Below are 17,228 nucleotides of genomic sequence, written 5' to 3'. Positions count from 1 at the left end.
TCTCGTTTGAATGCTGCAATCTAAATCTAAATATAATAAGAGATCGAATACGCCTTACTCAAATTATAGCACATTAGGCCTATTATTAGTACGATAAATGACAGTGTATATTAATTTATTAATTTAAATATTAAAATCGAAGTGACTAGGTACTAGATCTAGTACTAGAAATCTAGTAGTAGGTAAGGTAGGCCTACTCTGAAAAAAGTCTGGAGTAAATAGTAGCCTAAATAAGAATATAGTAGTAGGCCTATAGACTACTGGTTGCTCCATATATCTCTCAAGGTTGATAACATAGATCTAGATCTATTATGTAATTTGTAACTTTTAAAATAGTGTACTTTTTTAATAAATGAGGAAAACATTTTTAAAGGTCATAATGAATAGGCCAAGACATCTAAATAACAGGCCTAGACCTAGGTTCAATAACTATAATATAATTTATAATTTCCCCACTTAATTTATGTAAAAGACAAGTAAAATAAAATTATGATTTAAGCCACTAAAAAATTCCCCTACAGTAGTGAAGACTCAATAGTGATAGTGTTTCACTAACTTCACTTAACAGGTAGGGAGGGGGGGTTGACAACACTGGTTAAACTATATATTTTGTAGGCCTAGGCCTATAGGCCTATATAAATTTTATTTAGTGCATGGGGGCGTGGTGCTTACTTGAAGAAACTGTCGGCTGTTCATACAGCTAGATGTAGCATTGTTTTCTCTAGTGTTTGCATGTCTACATCATGGTGCAATCTCTGATCCCTTGTGCGGATTGTCATTATGTACTCAAAATACTTTTAACTCTGGTTGACCATTCATTGAAATGGCAGTGTCACCCCCCCCTACATGGTGTCACCCGGTGCTGTCCGCACCCCCGCCTTGCGACGCCTCTGTGTATATGTCTTTACAGGAAGTACCCAGTAAAATAACCAATACTGTAATTGTGTTGTTATGATGGCTGCCTTGTTTTTATTATTGACTATAATATAAAATATTTTTCGCTGATCACTGACGATGTAGTAGTATGCTAGTGTTGTTTCTTTCCTACCGGTATAACTGCCAGAGTTTATTTCACGCATTGCTTCAGCAAACACCCCACCACTTAAACAACATAGAATCGATAAAGAAAAATATGATTTTAACAGTGTTATTGTTGTCGTCTCTCCCCCCTCTCTTGCCCCCCCCCCCCCCCCCCCCGAAAACAATTCTAAAAGAAACACTGTTAGTTGTGGTGATCTCAGGAAACATTTTTTCCTTGAAACTTATACTAGTGTAGGTTAGGGTTAAGGTAATGATTGTGCCAGTTGAGGAGTGTGTAGAATATTAATTGAAGTAGCTTGGTCAAGGTAGTTGAGACACCTTGAGAATATTACAGGGTTTCTTTCCAGATATTTTTCTACAAATGAGGGGTGCCCTTATAATTTCAAAATTTCAAGGGGTGGGTGGACAGCTTAGACACTGGATAAAGGATATATTTTCTATATAATTGATATGTATATATATATATGAGTGTATATAGCCTTTATGTATAATTTATATTTTGTATTGTCATTTCCCCCCCCCCCCCCCCCTCCAATGCTTTAAAAAACAAATTCTTATAGTATTTAAAAGTTGCTGTTCTTGTCTGTCTTAATTACCTGTCATTACTTGATGAGGTTTAAGTAGCATCATGGCCATGTTGTTGGTAGAATCTTGTTAAAACACAGTTTGATTGTTCCTCAAGAAAGTATATCTAGTTGTCTAATTATGCAATCTCATGTAACAACAACAGGGGTGAGGATGGTAGAGACTTTAACATCACCAGGACAAATGAAACGTTTGATATTGTAATGATGTAGTCGTTGTTAGTTGGTTATCCCTAACTTTCTAAAAGTACTTTGGTGGGTTGCGTATGTGATTGTTGATGGATGTGTGATTGCTGTATTACAAGTCCCCTGGTTGGCAGTTAAGTTCTGGTTGTGAGAGATGTTGGCAGTGTGGTCAGCGTAATAGGCAACTTGGTAGGCAGGTTGTGTAACTAGACTCCTCACCTGAGGTTTTCTAAATTGATTGTTAACACAATGATTGCTTCATGGGACGGAGTGGTCTAGCGGTACGGAGCTGGACTGCTAACCCGTAAGTCTCGAGTTCGAATCTGGGTTCAAGTCAGTAGACCATCTCTGAGTTCACCCAACTCTGATGGGTACCTAACTCACGTTAGGGAAAGTTAAGGCGGCTGGGAATAGTGCCGGCCACACTATCTCTTCATATACTGAGGCCACAGAAACAAGTGAACTCTACTTCACTTGCCCTATAGACCATCAGGTTTGAACTTTACTTTTACAACTATCACTTCTATTTTCACTACACTACATGCATTGCTTGCCACTTCCATCCCAGTATTCATTGAAATAAGTTGGATGGCTCTTGATGAGTACTCATTAAAGAAATAAACCATATTTCTGTGCTGTGTACACTAGTGTTTTCTTTTTTTACTGGTGGCTTCCTTCCTGTTTGGTGAACTCAGCACATTTTGGGAGAAATAATTACCTGCTGTAAGATGAAGGTTTCAGAAAACAGTTTAATTAAATGGAAGTTTTAAAAATCTAGGTTATCACTGTAACTGTAAAATATGAGTTTGTTAAGATTTTAAAAATGTTTATGTTGTGCTGAATGTATTTTTTCTTCTTTAAACTGAGAGACATCTTTAACAGTAACACATTTGTGTTGTGAATCGGTTGAATTATGTTGTGCTTCTCACTTCAAGGCTGCAATGTTTTTGTTGGTCATTGTGAGGTTGGTCTGTTTTTGTTGCTCATTGCGAGGCTGCTATGTTTTTGTTGCTCATTGTGAGGCTGGTCTGTTTTTGTTGCTCATTGCGAGGCTGCTATGTTTTTGTTGCTCATTGTGAGGCTGGTCTGTTTTTGTTGCTCATTGCGAGGCTGGTCTGTTTTTGTTGCTCATTGTGAGGTTGGTCTGTTTTTGTTGCTCATTGCGAGGTTGGTCTGTTTTTGTTGCTCATTGTGAGGCTGATATGTTTTTGTTGCTCATTGCGAGGTTGGTCTGTTTTTGTTGCTCATTGCGAGGCTGCAATGTTTTTGTTGCTCATTGTGAGGCTGGTCTGTTTTTGTTGCTCATTGTGAGGCTGGTGTGTTCTCTTGTTGACCTGCTCTGTTGTTCTCTGTTTCTGCCACTGTTTTGATTACCGCGCACTTCAATCTTACTGATGTCTAGATAGCGACAAATGGCTTCCTCTTCACTGGTTAGATTATAGCTTCAGCTGTATCTACTTAGTTTAAGATAATCACTTGAGAAAAACAATTTCCTTTGTTGAGAGGCTGTGAGCTCTCTGCAGGATGTAGCAAAGTTTACCATGACAAATTTCACAGTTGAAGGTCTCTGATCGTTAATGATCTTATCCAAATACCGTGGCCGTGTTGTGTACACCTGCTGCGACGTGTGTCCGTCCTCACCTGTTCGAGGCTTACAAATATTTACCTTCATCTATTCAGGAAGTAAAAGTCCATGTCTAAGCCGGGTTGTAACTTTGGAAACGTCAAGAAGTTAATTAAAACCTATTGTCAACAAAACAGCACTCGTCGTGTTTCCTATTGTTTCACTCGTTGCCTCGCTCGCGAAAACACGAACTCCCCTCTCCACTCGTGTCCCTTATCAGCGGTTGTCTGGGCGATTATTTATTCATGCCCACACGCTCAAAATGTGATAAAACAATTGGCCAATTAGATTTACTAATTGGTAAGTGAGTAGTTAACGGTCATATTGATATCAACAAAATACTCGAGCGGCAAACGCGAGGCATGCTGTATCAATAGTCATTGATTATTCACACATACGGAGCAGCGTGTGATATTGACGTCTGCTTAGCGTACCAAGGCCCATAATTCAATCAGTATGTAACGCTTCGGCCGCCCGTAACCCGTAACCTGCTGGCGTGTTTGCTTGTAGGCGTGTTTCTGTATGCCATATAGGCATATATATATATATATATATATATATATATATATATATATATATATATATATATATATATATATATATATATATATATATATATATATATATTGGGTCTGATGTTGGCACGTGTTGTCCAATAGGTTGATGACGAGACCACACGAAATTTAGAGTAATAATTGAGCATTGAAGATTCGCTGACAAGTGTATGGACTCGCTTAGATAATGCGAGTTTATATTTCATATCGACAATTACATTAAGCAGGTTATGTGACAAGAATATACGAGGCTGTTTCTCTGAGCCGAGTGCTGCGTCGTTAAGGCCAAGGGGCGTGGCTTAGTTATATATGGAATTGTGATGCATATCAGCATAGTTAAGGTATAAAGAGTTGGGTGTTTTATGCTGGCGCAGTATGCTTTTAAAACGTTGCATGGTATTCACTACGCCGTCATGTTATTCTTGGTTGACACATCAAGCTGTGCAGTCCGTGGTGAAAACAGAATGAGACCCTGGGTAGTTCTTGTTTCGTCTAACACTTCCTCCGTCTTCCTGCTCTTGGCTGTACGATTCGGTGAACAGCCCACACCATCCAGTACCGCAGGTAGATCAGCTGTAGAGGTCCATTCATAAACACGACGACACATTCCTGGTCCTGCCCAAATAAGGAAGTGACTGCTTGTGACTAATGCCACGGCCCTCGCCTACCTTCTCGGCAGTAATAATTAATTTATGAACGTACCTATCAGAGGACCACCGCGCTATACATCGCATTTAAAGTAACTCTCCTGGTTTTTTTTAGTAAGTCTAAGCCGAGATTAGCAAAGTAGAAGTATTTTGTTACAGAACGCTCGCTGAAAGGTTGCATTTATTTGTTACACAACTTCTACAACAGCTGTCGTGTTGGTCAATATACGAGACGTGGGAAGCACATTTAGGCGTGTACAAAAACACATTTTAGTCGTGTACAGAAACACATTTAAGTCGTGTACAGCACCCGTTTAAGTCGTTTACAGAAACACATTTTAGTCGTGTACAGAAACACATTTTAGTCGTGTACTAAAACACATTTTAGTCGTGTACAGAAACACATTTTAGTCGTGTACATGAACCCATTTTAATCGTGTACAGAAACACAGCGTAAACCACATGTACATAAATCCATTTAAAGTAGTTGACATAAGCACATTTGAGTAATTTCTCAGTTTTCTTTAAACCTAACCCAAACTTTAAACCATTCAGATCTAACAATGAACTAATTCACTGCTAGTACAAAATTATATTTTCATAATACGCATGATTCCAGTGTGGGATGGATTTTAAAATGGGGGAACGTTCACGGTGAAACATACCAGTGAGCTGAAGCCGTTTGGTCACATTTGACTTTTGGCATCAAAACGTTTTTTTTTTCAAAGTGCACCTGACGTGTTTCCTAAAGGCAGCAGGTGATATTAAATTTTATCTCGAGAAATTTGTAAAAAATTCAGATTACTTTCGTCCTGTGTGAGTCCATTAATTCGCGGTGACATTAATATATGAGTGGATATATCGACGACCCCCTCACTACTTCCCTGACCCAGTAAATTAATCCACCATTGGATATATTGACAACCCCCCCCCCCACTGATGGCTTGATCCAGTAAATTAATCCACCATTGGATATGTTGATGACCCCCCCCCCCCCCTACCGTGATCCAGTAAAATAATCCACCATTGGATATGTTGACGACCCCCCTACTTCCCTGCCTGACCCAGTAAATTAATCCACCAGTGGATATATTGACGACCCCCCCCCCCACCGTGACCCAGTAAACTAATCCACCATTGGAAATGTTGACCCCCCCCCCCGCCCTGACCCAGTAAACTAATCCACCAGTGGATATATTGGGTAGCTCATCACCACCCCGCAGCCCAAATCATCTCAACTACTTGAAAGTACTCAGGCATTATCAGACGCCACTTTGGCTTGAACGAGCCGCGTAGAGGGCGGGGTACTTGACAACATGCACGTGATCAATCAGGAGCGTTGACTGGTCGTGTAAGTGGTTTCACTGGACGTGTAGCAAGGGGCATTGACTGGACGTGTAGTCAGGAGCATTCACTGGACGTGTAGGCAGGGGCGTTGACTGAACGTGTAGTCAGGGGCGTTGACTGGACGTGTAGTCAGGTGCTTTACTTGGATGTTTGTTAGGGGCGTTGACTGGATGTGGAGCCAAGGGGGTATTTATTGGCATCAACTCGAGAACACTAGGGTACTACACCTTGACCAGCTTCTATATATGACCACCGTGTGTCTGGAACTGGACATTTAATCATAGCTGTGGTTTCAAACCAGACAAAACGTTGTCTATCTTTGTGTTGGCATCCATTTTGAATTGCTTTATTCTGTAAACCTCCGCACAATATACCCGGTATTATAAAAGTTGTATACCCTTCCTCGCCTTACTGCTCCTACACACTGAGGGGAGGGGATATAGTAAACATTGCGTTAATGTTTGTGTAATTACTCCCCCCCCCCCGCCCATCAGCGTGTATGTGGCTGCGTGTGCTGCCCAACACCTGCCTACCTGAGCACCTCTCCTCGCTCACCTGGAATGTGAGGTAGGAAAACACATTCCTCCCTGTGTCGGCGTTTTTTTTTTTTTTTTACAAAACAGGTTTGATGAAAACAAGAATTTTTATCTGATAACGAAAACAAGAGAATGAAGGGTGGCATAACCGCTAGGGTTAATGTCTTGAGATAACCTTAACCAAGGGAAGATTTATTTAAGGTCGTGAAAGATAACCCTTCAAACATTGTTTTCTAGAGTTTAAATTACAGGGGGTAGGGGTGACCAGCTGCTTAGGCTTTTTATAGTAAAGGTTGATTCTCTTAAATACAGTACCTATTGCTATTTTCTCCGCTGTGCGCATATTGTCTTTTTTTTTGGTGCGATGGGTTTACTAGTAATTGGGAAAACCCGAGACTGATGTCTATTCTTAGTCATAGACTGCGGAAGTGAGGAAATGGGTCAATATTTTGGTACGGCCAAATAAGTAGTTTTTACGTCTCGACTTTAGATCTGCGTCACAAGTAGTAGATGAATACAGCCACCTATTTCATTATTGAAATACAAAAGGATAATGTAATGACTAAACTATTGAGCCAACAAAACGTGTTTACCGAAGATGCGTCATGGCGATATAAGGATCTTTTCAAAAAATGATTTCACAATTCGCGGAAGAGATACTAAAAACAAAATATTTTTAAAGGATGGTTATTTTCATATAGGCCTAGTGTTTACACTTATTTTTAATACCGTATACGTGCCGTACATGGGTTATAGCCCTTAAGTTTACCACGTCCCAGTTACCATCTTTGATTCGTTACGTTAGTCTACGTGTTACAATCTGTATCGTCTGCTGTCCGTGATACTTTAAGTCTGCTTCGTATTATGTGTACTGTAAGCACCCTGGAGTTTTACCGTATCAAAAATAATGGGTCGTTAGATTACACCAGGACTGCTTTTTATTTCTAAGAAAGAAAGTCTCACCGACTACTTCCCACCCCTATGTATTGTCTGTCTGTGTCCTTTGAACAACTGGTACTCACCGTGTTAGGGTAAGGGTTAGCCATCGTGTTAGGGTAAGGGTTAGCCATGGTGTTAGGGTAAGGGTTAGCCATGGTGTTAGGGTAAGGGTTAGCCATGGTGTTAGGGTAAGGGTTAGCCATCGTGTTAGGGTAAGGGTTAGCCATGGTGTTAGGGTATGGGTTAGCCATGGTGTTAGGGTATGGGTTAGCCATGGTGTTAGGGTAAGGGTTAGCCATGGTGTTAGGGTAAGGGTTAGCCATCGTGTTAGGGTAAGGGTTAGCCATGGTGTTAGGGTAAGGGTTAGCCATGGTGTTAGGGTATGGGTTAGCCATCGTGTTAGGGTATGGGTTAGCCATCGTGTTAGGGTATGGGTTAGCCATATGGATCGATAGATTGTATCGATGCTGGGCAGTACACAGTGTTAAAGAAGTAGATAGTTAAGATAGCGTTACACGTTTATTGATTGACCAGACCCACTCATTTGTATAGACAATATCTGTGGGATGGATGGAGGGGTGAGGTAAGGGTTAGGTTTTGTCAGCTTCAGCTATTGAAGTATGTTAGTATGGTTATCTATAGTAGGGAACTTTGGTGATGTTCAGTTTAAAGTTTCCTACATAGTTTTGTGCGCCGTATAGAAACGTGTTAGGAAAAAAAAATGAGACAAACCCAACTGTGGATGAACGTTGTAACATTCGTTGAGTGGAAAGATCCAGCCCTCTCCCACATGCTCGGTCCGTGTTGACACGGTTATCTGCGCGGAAATCCCCGCGACAGTCCCCCACCATAACTCGTGTTTACCTCAGCGCGTGACTGGCGTGTCCCAGGGATCAGTCGTCTGCTCACATTCTCCTCGTTCTTTCACGTGCGCCGTGGGCTGGTGTTCTGGATCCTTAATCTGGATAATTTCCGCCGTTCAACCATGTCAATAAAATGTCAAATTGTTTATGTTCTGTTTAAGGTATTCTGGCGGCTGTTATTCAACGAACACAAACATTAATTAGATCTATACCAAACTTGTTTGAGTCAGGGTTAGGAATCGGATTAGGGTCATGGTTATATTTTTTTATAAATTACGTTGCAAATGTAGTTATTTTGCGACAGGTTAAAACGGAGATATGCGACTACAAGAAAATAATCTACAGTTAATCTTTTATCTGTCGTCAACAAAGTCACATGACTGTTGATACAATCTCAACTTTGACTTATCCGCAGTGTGTGTAGAAATATGTCTGCAACATGTGAATAAGTGCTGACGTGTCATGTAACAATGCTGATATATCTGTTGTCATTTTTGTTCTTACTGGTTAAGATACGATGCATGAGGTTACGACACACATGTTTAATATTTCCATAAAAGGCGGCAACACAATATTTTGTCAACACAATAAAACATGTGACTGTTGCGGCAATAGGAATTGCTATTTCATCAGTTTCTTTCAGGCACCACCCCTCCACCCACCCTAAGATCTACCCCTCACCCTGCGAACCAAATAGAATTTATATACACAATATATACTTCAACCAATGTTGAAAGTTTCAAGTGCCTCCTTCCCTCGCTGTGTGAGATTTTTTTTTATTATTTTAAAATTATACATTTTTTAATGATCCATGCCACCAAAACGGATACATGTAAACATTGAAAGATGTATTTAGGGTTATTGAAATACCTCGTAGCTTTAGTGGGCAAGCATAGATCAATGGATGCTAGTGGATTCTAGCTGTTTACACACATTAGTGGATGCTGGCTGTTTACACACATTAGTGGATGCTGGTGGATGTAACTGTTTACACACAACAGTTGATGCTGGCTGTTTACACACATCAGTGGATGCTGTTTACATACATCAGTGGATGCTGTTTACACACATTAGTGGATGCTGTTTACATACATCAGTGGATGCTGTTTACACAAATTAGTGGATGCTGTTTACACACATCAGTGGATGCTGGCTGTTTACACACATCAGTGGATGCTAGCTGTTTACATACATCAGTGGATGCTGTTTACACACATCAGTGGATGCTAGTGGATGCTGTTTACACACATCAGTGGATGCTAGCTGTTTACATACATCAGTGGATGCTGTTTACACACATCAGTGGATGCTGTTTACACACATCAGTGGATGCTGTTTACACACATCAGTGGATGCTGTTTACACACATCAGTGGATGCTAGCTGTTTACACACATCAGTGGATGCTGTTTACACTCATCAGTGGATGCTAGCTGTTTAAACTTCCGCTTTATTCTCACCTGGCTGGTGTATACACTAGCATGACACCCGGTACACAGAAATATAGGCGCGATTTATCTGCCACATATACAGTGGTGTGACTATACTATAAGGAGTGGTGATACATATTGTGGTGTGACTGTACACTGTACAACCTATATAGTGGTGTGACTATACACTGTATCACCTATATATTGTACCACAACAAATTGTGTGACTGTACAGCCGTGTAAGATACAGTACCATCTCCTTGTGTAAGTGCTTGGAGAGAAAAAGAAAAGTCTTACTGTAAATCACACACTGGCTATGTTCTGTAGCCAGTTAGCTGCGTGTTCACATCGCTATTTCTGGTCAGTTAATGATTTTTGGTGTCCGGTCACCGGAACGATTACATGGTGTACGGAATTATTGGATGGAGTGGTGGTGTACTGATGTACCCTAGCCCCAACCCGCTTCTACCATAGCCCCCACCCGCCCACTAACCTAGCCCCCACCCGGCCCCCCTACCCTAGACCCCACCCACCCCCTACCCTAGCCCCTTCCCGGCCCACTACCCTAGCCCCCTCCCGCCCCCCTACCATAGCCCCCTACCCTAGCCCCTCCCGCCCCCCCCCCCTGTGTCTCTCCAGACGAACACGGCAGGAGCTCACGTGTAATGTTTATGGTGGTTTGAGTACTCACTGTGATCCCCTGCCTAACATAAACAGGATATTCGGTTTACTCTTCACCTCGTATAAATAAGCCGGCAGGACAATACACAATCAGCCGGTATTACGGTTAGGATTAGGGTCAGGATTAGGGCAGAAATCTAATTTAACGTAGCAGTACTAGCAACAAAACAACCACCAAATACAGCATGCTGACATTTTTAAAAGTACACTAGAAGTATAGCACATTATATTTGTATCGGTGGTTTCCGGTGTAGTTTTAACTTAAATCATTGAAAGTTTCTTTCTTTTCATTTAATAAGCAGAAAGTGTTTCAATTTAGCCTATAGGCGTCTCCCCATTTCTTCCTTTCGGTTATTAAAAGCTTATATGAGGGGGATTTTTTTAAAAGAAACAATACACCTGTTCTATTTTTAGCCAATTCCCAGACACCTGCAGTCGGCTCGCAGACGATCCTGGTGCCAATAGGATCTATATTTATTGTTTAGTGGTGAGGTACAGTTGCTCGGGGGGCGTGGAGAGTTCACCTACATGTAAGGTTCAGCCTCTGTTCCTGATTGTGCAGCTTTCACCGAGGAGTGGGGCGAGTGCGCATTTTTGAGTCGTGTGTTGTCTACCCAGCCCACTCGAAACCTCCACTCCCACGCAGTGGTTATTTTTAATGCTATTACCTCTCTACATACCTCAGTCTTAATCAATAGACAAACTAAATGTTTTTTTATATCAGTGTAAAAGACAATGTTTTCTGCGTTATTTTTAAATGTTAGAGCTTCACTTCCAAAATATAAATATTTAAAATTTATAAAAAAAAATAGTTTTCATAATGTTTACCTGTCCTTGTACCCTTTAAATTATAAAATAATTTGTATGTGGGTGTAAAAAAAAGTTTTGTAACTAAGTTCGTGTATATGTTGAAGGGGCGCGTGCTCACCGTGCAGCGGAATATTTACTCCCGATGATGGCCAGAATGTAAACAATTCGCTGATGAGAGGTAGGTGAGCAGTCAGGTGAACACATGTAGGTGAGCAGTCAGGTGACACACGTCACATGGCACAGATGGGATTCATTAGCACGTCGACTGGGTGCATGTACAATATGGCCCCTGTTTGACTGCTGTCATGCGAGTCGTATTTATGTATGGCGGAGTGTAGTGTGATGAAGTTATCTCACGGCTTCTTTAGTCGTGTTTTATAAAGTTATCTCATGGCTTCTTGAGTCCTGTTTTATACAGTTATCTCACGGCTTCTTTAGTCGTGTTTTATAAATATTTACATTTACTCTATACTTGGCGAGTTTTATCTGGCGACTTTCGCTTCCTGACATAAAATTACAGCGACTAGTTTGTTGAACTCGCACAGATGCACGTGAATTGCGGACGTGTGTGCATGTGGAGGGGGGCGGGGGGCTAAAGGTTTCCTGCGCTAGGGAAGTCACCGTTACCTTTTGCTAACCGGCTGAAGTGTAACCTTGAGATTTCACACGTGTACCCTGACCTTTTAAAAACGGGTGTGTAGGTATGTACCAACACACCGATCACGTGACGCATTGTTTTGTTGTGGGAGTGGTAGCGGGAAAACTAATGACGGCATCAAACCACAACAAGATAGCGTGATTTGTAAATGTCTCACTATACGAACCACAAACCACAACAAGTTAACATGATTTGTTAATGTCTCACGATACGAACCGTGTCGAGTCTACAAAAACAGTTTGGAGTAATAAACTGCGAAATTCGATTTTCGCTGTAGTTGGTTGGTCGAATGTGTTAGACATAGATCGCAGTTTACCCATACAATATAAGCCCAAAGATTTTAGATAATGCCAGCTCAAGTAGATAATAATTATATGAGCAAGTTGAGCTGATTTCATTTCTTGTGATATTTTTAGTCGAGCTGAATTTGATAACAATTGCTTTAAAAAATTGTTTCATTTGTACCATTTAATGAAGTTATTGATTGATTTATTTATAGACTATTACATTCCAAAAATGGATGGGATGCGGGGTTGGGGGGGGGGGGAGGTGTGCGTCTGCTTATAATCAGGTTTTTAATTCCCCACACATTTATTGTTACTCAAGTAATGTTTATCTCGTCCCGTCTAGTATGTGTGGACGGAGTTTGATCTAAGACACTTAATTTGAATGGAAGTTTACACACGTGTTACAGGGGTGGAATGTTAACTGTTGGAAGATCTTTATTGAACACGCATATCCAGTGCTGTTTTAGAATATCAGTTGGGTGTTGGGGTATCTGTTGAGTATTGGAATATCAGTTGGGTGTTGGAGTATCAGTTGAGTGTTGGAGTATCAGTTGGGTGTTGGAATATCAGTTGGGTGTTGGAATATCAGTTGAGTATTGGAATATCAGTTGGGTGTTGTGTATCAGTTGAGTATTGGAATATCAGTTGGGTGTTGGAATATCAGTTGAGTATTGGAATATCAGTTGGGTGTTGTGTATCAGTTGAGTATTGGAATATCAGTTGAGTATTGGAATATCAGTTGGGTGTTGGAGCATCTGTTGGGTGTTGGAGCATCTGTTGGGTGTTGGAGCATCTGTTGGGTGTTGGAATATCAGTTGTCTGGTAAATCCCGCCAACGTCAGCCTGTCAACGCGCCGTTTTTCTGTTGCAATAAATCACTGGGAATATTCAACTCTTTTGTCAACCGAAATACATAGAGATAAAATAGAGGTTACAGTGGCTATAACCCACCCCAAATATTTTACAGCAATCTCCCCACTTCCCCTCCCGCCATGCTTATCACTTTGAGTAATCAAACAGTCCCCAGTTGTTTTTTTAAGACCCAGTCTAATATGATGGGATATGCATATTTATTCCTAAGGTATTCGCTGTTTTACTAAGGTCTGCCATAATAGTTTGTCTATAACACAAGGTATGATTTGAGTCAAATACAGTTTCGTTTCTTTAAACTTTGGAAGCCTAAATAAGAATAGCACACATTATTTATCATGCTGTTGTAATGAGGTACACGACAAAACCATCCACGCTTCTCTAACACATCAGAAATAGGCTATCGACCTGCCATCTTAAGGTCGGGGAAATTTTCTGTAGCTCTGCACAGTAAGCTGTTATAGATTTCAGTTTAGCTGGTGCTGATACTAAAATAAAAAAAGTCTGGATTGGGCAAAACTTCATTGATCACTACTTGTATCTTATCTGTCATCAACCACTTGTTTAATCTTAATAACCCAAATCGTTTTAGCGTTTCGAGTGCTAATCGTTTTATCTTTCTGGTTTTTTGATTACACATCAGTTGTACTTACACTCGTGTTGGTGGTTGAAACTTGTTAAGTTGGTAATCCATTAAAATGTGACTCAAGCCGTTTTATCCAACGATTAGTTCTACTCTTTATTTACGTGATTATTTTTAGCTACGGCAATTAGTTAAAAGAAATAAATAAAAACATCAACATAGTTTTAGTTTCTGATCTTTAGAATAAAAATTGTCATAATTTCTGACGTAGCTAATTGGCAATCAAGCGAATCAATTCTCTAAACGTGTAATTTATTCTATTGATTAGTGTTCACTTCCGTTTTTTTTACAACTTTGTTTTTCTTAGATATTTTTTTTCTTAGATATTTTCCCCTCCCTTGAAGACAGAGAACTCTGTATTGAATATTTAATCGGGTTTGAAAGGGTTTTGACAACAATGGCTCTAAGTGTTGGCAAATGTCGCCAGGAAAATGCAGATGAGAGGCATTTCGTTCTAGAGTTGTCTGTCTTGATTTACGTGAGATAAAGGGGGAGGGGGATTGGGGGCTTGTGTGACACCATCATGGGGGGTGGGTCCCATTAGTTCCTTTTATGGATAACTGGTGCTACATTAGGGCTTGGTGAAGCAGAAAACACGTAAACAAGGAATATTTTGTTTGTCGTCATTCAAGAAGACAAGAAAATGTTCCAGGGTCCATTCAATTATGCGATATTCATTACTGACACTTAATCTGAACGTTGTTGATGTGTGTGTGTGTGGGGGGGGGCAATACGTCCACCCCCCCCCCCCCCCCCCCATTCCCGAAAGAGATGCATAAAAGAAACTTTGGCTCTACCATATTTTGATTCGTATCTGTCTAGACCAATTTGACTCTATTGTTTCAAATGTGTTGTTTAGAGTCAGTTGACTCGGTCGTTTCAGATTTGTTGTATAGAGCCAGCTAACTCTATTTTTACAAATGTGATGTGTAGAGCCAGCTATTGTTACAAATGTGTTGTGTAGAGCCAGCTATTGTTACAAATGTGTTTATAGAGCCAGCTATTGTTACAAATGTGTTGTATAGAGCCAGCTGACTCTATTGTTACAAATGTGTTGTGTAGAGCCAGCTATTGTTACAAATGTGTTTATAGAGCCAGCTATTGTTACAAATGTGTTGTGTAGAGCCAGCTATTGTTACAAATGTGTTGTATAGAGTCAGCTGACCCCAGGTTTTTCCTCTCTTCCACAGATCTGGCACAAACTCTGTTTCAAATGCGAAGTCTGTGGTATGACGTTAAACATGAAAAACTACAAAGGTTACGAAAAGCTACCCTACTGTAACGCGTAAGTGCACTTTTTTTCAGTTTTACGGTAAATGTGGCATTGTTTAAAATAAATAACATGTCATTGTGTGGTTGAAGATAGGTTTTGTTACGTGTAACTCAGAGCATCAGGGTATATATTGCTGTAAACCTGGCACTATGCTTACTGTTTGATTTTATATTTTAAAAAATAACCTGTATGTTAGCTTATACTTATGTCAAAAACTACTCATTAAACTGAAACGTTTTTGTTTAACCCCCTTTCTTTCCACTCCAATCAAAGCATCTATAGTAACTGAAACTAACACTAAACCCCTGCTTTTTTATTCTTCCTGCCCATCTTCACTCGCAACCTAATCAACACCAACAGCTCTAATTAAAACACCTGCCTTTATGTATCCATCCGACCTATTCCTTCCACAGCCAAATCATCCACGATAGGTAAAACTAGCACTTGACACCCTTTTTTACAGCCCCCTCCCCCATTTAACACCACACAACCTAACAAACGACAACAACAGAAACTAACATTAAACTCCTGCCTTTTTTCAGCCACCACACCACAACCTAACCAACGACAACAACTAACATTAAACTCCTGCCTTTTTTCAGCCACCACACCACAACCTAACAAACGACAACAACAGAAACTAACATTAAACTCCTGCCATTTTTTAGCCACCACTCCACAACCTAACATACGACAACAACAGAAACTAACATTAAACTCCTGTCTTTTTTCAGCCACCACACCACAACCTAACCAACGACAACAACTAACATTAAACTCCCGCTATTTTTCAGCTACCACACCACAACCTAACGACAACAACAGAAACTAACTTTAAACACCTACCATTTTTTAGCCACCACACACAACCTAATCAACGACAACAACAGAAACTAACATTAAACTCCTGCCACCACTCCACAACCTAACCAACGACAACAACAAAAACTAACACTAAACTCCTGCCATTTTTCAGCCACTACCCCACCACCAAACCCACGGCAGTAGCGGACACACCAGAGAGCCGGCGGATAGCTGAGAATACCAAAATACAGAGTCAAGTAAGTTGCCCTTCTTTACGTCGTTCCCTTTTGTTTACTTTCTAGGTTTACTTTACGTATCGGCTCACAGCTCAAGGTCACGCGATAGTTCAGCTTTCTTTGCTCAGTAATGAACATATTTTGTTATAGTATTACTCGACAACTATGGTGCAATATATTAACATTGCCTCACATACTTTGTCAGTCTACCGCCAAACTAGCAGTTTTCAAATCATGCCGTTGATGCCGCCTGTAGTTTATTTATGGCTGGGATTCACGACGTTTACCTGGCATGGTGTGTTATGTTTTTTCTTGACTCGGCTGCAGCAGTTAGTTGGGTCTGCTGATGACTTCATTAGGCTCATCTAGCGGGCCTTCCTGGCAAGCTGAGTTTAAATTTATGGGGAGAATTTTGGTTCAGAAGTTCAACTTGTCGGCCCACACGCAGAGCTTGATTGGGTTGATAATTATTGTTTTTCTTCTAAAATATTTTTTTTTAATTGAAAAAGTAAATACCTAAGTAAACCAGAATTGTACAGTACTTTATTCAACAAAAGAGTATCGAAATGTTAAGGAAGAATACATTGTAAGTAAAGGTTGTACATGTGTATACATGACAATACTTAACGATTTTTTAATAAGTTTCTGTATGTTTGCCTGCGTGTCTCAACTGTCTAAAACAAGGGCTACACATCCTGTCTTTTCTGCCAAATCCTACTCTCAAAAGTCTAAAACCTACTCTCTTAAACCTACTCTCTTAAACCTACTCTCTAAAACGTACTTTCTAAACCTACTTTTGAAAATCTACTTTCTAAAACATACTTTCTAAAACCTACTCTCTAAAACCTAGGGCCTACTCTCCAAAACCTACTATGTCGGTTACTGAGATCAGCTGATGAAATAATTACAATCCGGCAACCGGGCGATTGGTTTTACCTGGCATGGCACGCGCAGTTGCTCTGGTCAATCGATAGGCGATCGATCATAAACGTGGACGATAGTGGAGCAGTTATTAATATAGACCACAGTGGGGCAGTCATTAAGTGAACATGGACGGTATTGGAGCGGTGGTCAACGTGTACTGAAGCGGTCACTGCCGTAACATTAATGGAGCGGTCGTTAAATTAACGTGGACGTATCAATCTTCTATCACCCAAGCGTGTCGTAGACTTGATGTCTAATTGAAAATAGTTCTGCACACACCTCCGCTCTCTGA

At 40.5% G+C, this 17,228-nt stretch overlaps 1 protein-coding gene across 5 annotated transcripts in view; it reads left to right on the top strand.

Moving 5' to 3' along the window:
* LOC131937075 (LIM and SH3 domain protein 1) overlaps positions 1-17,228 on the top strand; it is a 36,643-nt gene that overhangs the window by 391 nt on the left and 19,024 nt on the right. For all 5 annotated transcript variants that reach the window (XM_059294269.1, XM_059294268.1, XM_059294267.1 and 2 more), the window contains exons 2-3: positions 14,890-14,984; positions 15,949-16,033. In XM_059294269.1, the coding sequence (XP_059150252.1) occupies positions 14,890-14,984; positions 15,949-16,033 (180 nt within the window). The remainder of the gene's footprint in view (positions 1-14,889; positions 14,985-15,948; positions 16,034-17,228) is intronic.

The sequence above is a fragment of the Physella acuta genome, unplaced genomic scaffold (assembly GCF_028476545.2).
Source record: "Physella acuta isolate Inbredline_101_S28 unplaced genomic scaffold, ASM2847654v3 ptg000200l, whole genome shotgun sequence".
Classification (NCBI taxonomy): domain Eukaryota; kingdom Metazoa; phylum Mollusca; class Gastropoda; family Physidae; genus Physella; species Physella acuta.
The sequence above is the reverse complement of the archived record's forward strand: the minus strand, read 5'-3'. Positions and strand labels throughout refer to the sequence as shown.